The 8,192-nt window shown below is 29.5% G+C and overlaps 1 protein-coding gene and 1 long non-coding RNA gene across 2 annotated transcripts in view; both read right to left on the minus strand.

The window, feature by feature from the left end:
* Positions 1-634: 634 nt before the first annotated feature.
* On the minus strand, positions 635-5,066 carry LOC107007435. The gene is made up of 7 exons (XR_001455081.2): positions 4,233-5,066; positions 3,994-4,161; positions 3,880-3,912; positions 2,175-2,531; positions 1,971-2,092; positions 1,080-1,586; positions 635-969 (listed from the first exon to the last, which is right to left on the minus strand). It is a non-coding gene; the product is annotated as an uncharacterized LOC107007435 (long non-coding RNA).
* A 2,643-nt stretch (positions 5,067-7,709) lies between these two features.
* LOC107007436 (filament-like plant protein 3) overlaps positions 7,710-8,192 on the minus strand; it is a 5,039-nt gene continuing 4,556 nt past the window's right edge. The window contains exon 4 of the mRNA XM_015206059.2: positions 7,710-8,173. Coding sequence (XP_015061545.1) covers positions 8,060-8,173 — 114 coding nt within the window. The 3' untranslated portion in view covers positions 7,710-8,059. The remainder of the gene's footprint in view (positions 8,174-8,192) is intronic.

Here is an 8,192-nt window from a genome sequence, read left to right on the forward strand (position 1 = left end):
CGTCCTGCCATGTCGTCACGAAGTTCAGAGAGTCGATTTCAGTACCCAAATTTCAGAATTCTAAGTGTTTTGGAACGAGACCCCCTCGACGGCCCGTCGTGCCCATGACGGTCCGTCGTGGGTTCCGTCGACTCAGACAGCTTTTCCAGAAATAAAATCTGCTGCTTAAAACGACTAAACAGGTCGTTACAATTTCATACAAAATACATACATGGTTTATTCATATTTATACAAAAGTTAATATATGGCATATATAATTCTTACAATGTTCATACATAATGATAATTTTTTTGTAACATATTTTGGTACATTAATGTATTGTTTAATTGTTTCATACAAAGTTCAAATATGTTTCATACAATATGCATACGTACATAGATTATACGTTTTTTTACAATGATTAATATATGAAATACATAATTCATACATAAGAATTATTTTTAACATATTTTGGTACATTCATTTATTTTAAACTAGTTCATACAAAGTTAAAATATATTTCATACAATTGCATATATATTTATGTGTATCAAAAAATATATTTATGTGATTTTATGTGTATAAACGTAGTAATCCGTTCATCCAAAATAAGGGTTACATTGATAATTTATATAAAACAATCTTTACTTCATATTAATAATACTGAACTGGAAAATAACATAAATAGTTCAACAGTTTCATTCAAAATAATGTAAAGGGTGCAATGAACTTTTTTTACTTTCTATTACATGGTCTTGGAGTAGGATAATTGGTGGTGTCCATAACTTGTTCTTTTGGCGTGCGAGGTCCACCATACTTGCTAGCAACTGTACTCGTAACTTCACTTTCACTTATTGGCCCCTCTTCATTCTTTGATTTTGCATAATACCAAAGTAATGTGGCATAGTTCGGACGATGATATGTTGAATCGATATCAATAGCAGACACATCAAAAACACCATTGCTGATATATTCGATAAAAATAGAGGTCTATAGACCACAATCAGTGTAAATAATTTGAAATTAGAAAAAAAAATTATAATAACTATATAATGATGTCATTTTAGATGAAATGAATAGAGAATAGCAACTATACATACTTGGAACTGTCTTCTTGTTGAGGAACATCTGTCACATGTTTGATATTGAGAGGTCCGGATTAAGACTTGTGTTGATAATCAGGGAGATTGTTAGCATATGGATCAAGTCTTTTTCCATAAAACCCTGTGCTCGCCAGAAATAATGGTATCATGGTTGCAAGTTTATCAACAGCTTCTTGCACTTTTTTGTTGTGAACAGATCCTCCACTCATCGAATCATATATATGTAGACATCTAAGTTTAATTCGGAATACAACAAGCACCAAATGAAATTTCTCGATGATATAGACAGGGATAATTACTTCGTCAACCTTATCCCAAGTAATGTTAGCAAGCATCTTAAATCCTCTAATGCACTGTCCAACATCATGATCGGGGGCAATGCATCTCATGTCGCAATCTGACTATCTCCAGTGCTTCTCAATGTTATCAATCAGTATTGTATGAAGTTAACGTTTGTGAGTATTTTGCCTTCTTTCGAAGATAATACATAGTTGTATTAACATGCTGTTACAAATAAAAAAACATAAATAAAACACAATCGATATGTCATACACAAATTATATATAAAAAATGAACATACATGTTTCATACCCAACACATAAATCATACAAATACAAATTATATACATGTTTCATAACCATTTCAATAGATACATCAATGCATACACAGATCATATTATATTAATAAATTATGTGTATAAAATATTTTACTTAATTATGTATATTAATAGTTCAATACATACATCAATGCATACAAAATTCCTACTATATTAAATTAAAACAATACATACCTCAATTAACATGGATTCAGACATATACTATTTAAAGTATAAAATTTATTCAAGTGTTATAAACTAGTTATTCAATATTGATTCAAATTATGTCTTACCCAGTCCTCCCAAGGTTTGCCCGGTTGACTCATTATATGGAAAAAAGAATTTCTGCGATTTTGACGAAGCCAAAGTCCATTTGAGGATGAAAGATATTTTAACCTTTGAATATGCTGCTTTCCTGCGAATATTGCAAAAAAAGATTGTATAAATTTTAAAATTGTGAATTTAAATATAATAAAATAATTTATAGACATTTATACCTGTCACACCTGTTTGAAACATCTTTGATAACCCATTGGTTGAACTCCTTGATCATGTCAGCTGGAACATCAAACCCATTATGACTTTGGAATGGATGTTTGATTGGGAAGAAAATAGGTACTCTCTTTGAACTGCTTTCGTTTTCCGACAGTCTAATATAAGGAGAAGATTCGTATTTGCTGGAATTCTTATGTCTTGGTTGCACGTTTGGAGTTGTGGTAGCATCTAGAATTGGATCAAGTGCAATGATTTGTGTCATAGTAAAATTAGGATAATCATCCAATGTTGGTGGTCTGAAGTTGATGATCCAAGTACGTCAGTGTTGAAAAAATCACCACTTGACTTTTGAGCTTCATCTACATAAGATAAAAATCATTATGTAAAAATATTTTAAATTGAAATACATTTTATAATAATGTTTATATCATACCATCGGTGTTTGAAATGTGGACGTGTTCGTCCATTGAAACAAACGACATATTCATTGGATCTTTAGCAGATTGTGTAACATTGTGAGTGGTGTCGTCCTGATATTAGTTTTCAGATAACGTCAATATATTCTGATTTTTTTGTATGAATTAAATTAACATAATTCATACATGTATCAAAAACGTGCTTTCATACATTTATATATAACTTTTATACATTGTTCATATATATATATATATATATATATATATATATATATATAAAAGTCACTTTCATACACAATTGATACCACAATTAAACATTGTTCATATATATGTAAAAAAAAGACACTTTCATACACATTTAATACAACATTTATACATTATTCATATATATAAAAAAACACTTTGATACATAATTAATACAACATGTATAGATTATTCACACACACACACGCGCGCACATACACACACACACACACACACACGCACACACACACACGCGCACACACACACACGCACACGCGCACACACACGCGCACGCGCACACGCACACGCACACGCACATGAAAAAATTTCCATTTTTTCATTTAAAAGTCATACATTGATCATAAATGTAAACACAAATGACATAAAATACCATTCATACACATAAAAGACATTNTACATTGTTTATATATATATATATATATATATATATATATATATATATAAAAGTCACTTTCATACACAATTGATACCACAATTAAACATTGTTCATATATATGTAAAAAAAAGACACTTTCATACACATTTAATACAACATTTATACATTATTCATATATATAAAAAAACACTTTGATACATAATTAATACAACATGTATAGATTATTCACACACACACACGCGCGCACATACACACACACACACACACACACGCACACACACACACGCGCACACACACACACGCACACGCGCACACACACGCGCACGCGCACACGCACACGCACACGCACATGAAAAAATTTCCATTTTTTCATTTAAAAGTCATACATTGATCATAAATGTAAACACAAATGACATAAAATACCATTCATACACATAAAAGACATTGATTCATATCTGTTGTTGTGCATCTAGTGTTGGTTGACCTCTTGACAATCTAATTTATTCAATTATCAGCTTAGTCGAGTTATCGACATAAGTCTTGATTTCAACCATGTGCTTGTCAATCTTATTAATGTATAAAAAAAATCAAATTAATAAAATAAAATATAGAGTAATTATATTAGTTCATTAAAATGAGATTGGAACTAACATTAACTTTGAGATCTTTCAACTCCGCCTTAACCTGTTCATTAAACAGTAATAAGTTTTGATATGTATAGTGTAATATCTAAAAACTATTTTAAGCGTAAATTTTTATTTATACCTCTTTAATTTCAGCTTTCAACTCTACATATTTTTGTTCAAAATCAACGTCATGTTTTTTCGAGGTTCCTTGCTCTTCAGAATCATGGTGACTGGGAGATTGATTTAAAATAGTCTCATCCATGACATTTAACTCTTCTTCAGTAAAAATCATATTTCTGAATTTATGCTGCATAAAAGAAAAATATGAGAATGTGCAATAATTTATAATTACTTTAATAACATTCAATAAAAAGTTACCTGATTTTCATGTGTTATGAATGTCGTTTTCTTCAAATCATAAATAAAATAACGTAATTTGTTGTCTTCTAGTTCAGGATATGCAGTGTGCGATCTAAAGCATGGATAGCAATTGTGTTGTCAAATGGATGACAACACTCATAAAACCATACCTGCAAGGCTATATGGAACTGGCTGAACTTGAATGACGAAGAATTTTTTTCAACTTATGATTGCACGCTTTAAGTGTTAAATTAAAATACTCATTTCCCCATGAAAATGTGTCATACTGGCCAGACTCAACTAAATCAAAATATAATTTGAAAATGGTAGTTTTTGAAGGGTCTGAAGCATTCAGAAATGACGAAATGAAGTACAGAATTTCGAATTTTAAAAGGTCATCCTCTTCCCTAAAGTTTTTCAATCTAAACATGTGGTAAAAATTTGACTTGGGGACTTTGTCCATATCCCCAAAGTTTTCTGTGATAAGTCTATTTGGAATAGACGAATCAGAAACAAAATAAAAAATCGGTCCAAATTTCAGACCGGTTATAGCGATAAATTCTTTTAATCCAAAGTGTTACTCTGTACTATTTACGTTGATAACGAACATGTCATCTCTGTTATTTTCAGTTTCAAGAAGAAAAATTGTTATGTAAATCATAAAAAAATTCAAATGGTATTTCTTGTAAAAATTGTTGGAACTTATCTTGACCAAGGAAGGTCAACAGATCAGCGAACATATTCATGTTGATACATGAAGACAAATGTGTTTGTACCTTTTTCTCCTATAAAATTGGTAAAACTAAATTAATACTTTTAACATAATATATAATTTCATAGAAAAATCATAGATACACTGCCATATTAATGGACAAACAATTCAAATCATACAAACGAATACATCAGTTCATACATAATTCATGCAATATTAATACATATTATATATTCTTAAAAATTAATCTGTGACTTAAACTACAAAATAAAACTCATACAGTATCGACATATCAATTCATATATCAAAATCAAAACATAAAATATACACTGTCATATTAATGGACAGTTAATTCAATTCATACAAAAATCATACAAACTAATACATCAGTTCATACATAATTCATACAATTTTAATACATATTATATTTTTTTTAAAAAAACTAATCCGTGACTTTTAAACTACAAAATAAAACTCATACAATACCAATACATCAATTCATACATCAAAATCAAAACATAAAATATACAGTGGTAATACGTATTATAATAGGCAAAATTATATGATATAACTATGAAATTCAAAGTGTTCGTATATAACATTGAAAATTCAATTCATACACCATTAATACATAACTCATATAATATTCATACATAAAAACAATTTTCAACAAAAATAATGAATAAACTCATATACATACAAAAATATCAATTCATACAAATTTCATATATCATACGATTGCCAAATAAAATAAAAAATTAAACTCACTTATGTATAATATTTTAACCAAAATTTAAAATAATCTTTTTATTAACCTTGATAACTTTTTTGGATTTCTTTGTGCGTTGTATCTCTGAATCCTTCTTTGAGGACGTTCTTGTCGATCGACCAATTTCAATACCTTTTGACTTTTTATTTTTTAATTCGTTACCAAAGTCAGAATCTGATTCTGGCGATGTTTGAATTTCTTTTCCCTTCCTCTTCTTCCCTCTTTCCTTTGCATCTTTTTTTTTAATTATTTTTTTCAGTCTTCGATTTATCAGAACTGGCAGTCTGTTTTCTAATTGATTTTTGCTGTTGAGTTTGGGCAAAATATTGAACGAAGGAGCATGAAAGTCATCAGATGATGAATCCTCAACCAATTTTCTACTTTTAATTGATGTTCTACTGGCTTTCATCTACATTCTTTACGAACATAACAAAAAGTAAAGTAATTTATGAAGATGATGTGGAATGAAACCGATTTGTGATGGGAATGGGGATGACTCAGTCGTTATTGGGAAGATGATAAGTGAGGACGATTTGAAAATTGTTGGTGAAGATGATGAGTGAGGACGATTTGGGCAAGATGAAGATTTAGGCGTGTAGAGTAAGTTTGAATGGTGTATGGGTATAGGGTGTAGTGGGAGTGAGTGGTTATTGGACAACGTTATAGAGGGATTTAATCAAAATCAAATCCTTAATATTTATGTTTTGTTTTAAAAATGTAACACTATAGTTTGAACTTAATTAATAATAATTTATTATTTATTTTATAAACTGTAAAAAGGTAACTGTAATATTAATCTGTAAAAATATAAAGAGTTTGGTTTAAAAAAGGTAACTGAAAGATCAAATAATATATTTAAACATATTAATTATTATTTACATAATTACTTATAATTTATTTTTAATTAAATATATTTTTAATTGATATGCTATAACTCGATAATAATATGGTATAAGTAATTTATTTTTAAAGAGTATGTTTATAACTTGATATATATCGTCTTAAATGTGTATGGGGTGTCATTTTTATAAAATTAAATAAATAAATAAATAAAATGTAATTATAATTAACAAAATAAATGTACATTTAAATTATATATTTTTGGAGGGTCAAAGACTTCACCTTTTCAATTAGAGAGAAGAATATTTAGATCTATAAAATGACATATAAAGGAAGATAAGTTACACTATTTTTAGTAATATCATGAATTTTGCGTGGATAAAAGTTAGAAGTTCAACTCATTTGACTAATTCATACTTTACTCATATTTTACCCATAGTTTATCCATATTTTTATGGGTCAAATATGGGTATCAACCCATAATTTGCCCATGTGGAGAATCACGCGGTGTGCCCTATTAAGATATGGGCGGTTTAGGCGGGGCACCAAAATATGAGCTCATTTTGCCGACACAAATTGAACCTTACCTTATCATCCTAGTTCGTATGCCATAGTTACACTGAAGCTAAACGTTCATTCCCCTTTTAATCGAATAGCATCAAAACTTTTCATCCATTACCTTTCATTTTCTTTCCATTACAAATCATTTGTCATAATTATATGAAAAATAACGATTTTTGCCCGAAAAAATTGATTCATACTACTTTCATAAGAAATGGAATTATGCTAGGAAATTTGAGACTTAGATATCTATGTAATAATTTAAAAAAAAATATGAAAGAATGGAAAGAAGAAAAAAAAAACAGAAAGAATGGGAGAGAATGGGAGAAAGAAAGAAAGGAAGGTGGAGGGCTGTGCTGTAAAAAGACGATGAAATTTTCTATTGCCGTATCGGGGAAAAAGATCGGCGTATTCTTTTTTTTGTTAATTATCTTTTACAATAAAATAGTTGTACGAGTTGAAAAATTAAATGAAAAGAAAGAATATTATTTCAAACTTGTTTCACATGCTTAAGGAGGGTGAAACACACTCTTTTTTTTATGTCAGCATTTTGTGTTTAATAGAAATGACTTTTGAACAAATAAGGTATTATGCGGATAAATTTGAATGACTGTGGATGACTTGAGTCATTTTAATTTTATGATAAATAGCCACATACTTTTTCTCGTGAACTTGTGTACAATGAATTTGGAACCTTTGTACTTCAAATATGCACATAACACTCACTAGTACAGCACATGACTATATATATTTTTTTTGTTCTACCTAATAAGTTCATGTCTAAGCACTTACCAAATGGCACCAAAGATTTTGCTATTCCAGCTTTGCAACTTCTTCTTCTGCTATTCAATTCTTCCATCTTAAATTCAACAGCATAATACCCTATCTTTGACAATCATCCTCCCTTCAGAAAAGAGCAACTTCTAAAGAGGATGTCATGTCATTATATCTGTAATAGCTCATCTACTCGATCAACAAATCATCCATGATAGCAAGGGACTTCAATTGCCAATTAATGGAAGCAATTGTTTTTTGGCACTCTGCAAATCGACTAGCTGCTATTGCCATTTCTTTATCCTACCATGCGCACATATGA

The sequence above is a fragment of the Solanum pennellii genome, chromosome 12 (assembly GCF_001406875.1).
Source record: "Solanum pennellii chromosome 12, SPENNV200".
Taxonomy (NCBI): domain Eukaryota; kingdom Viridiplantae; phylum Streptophyta; class Magnoliopsida; order Solanales; family Solanaceae; genus Solanum; species Solanum pennellii.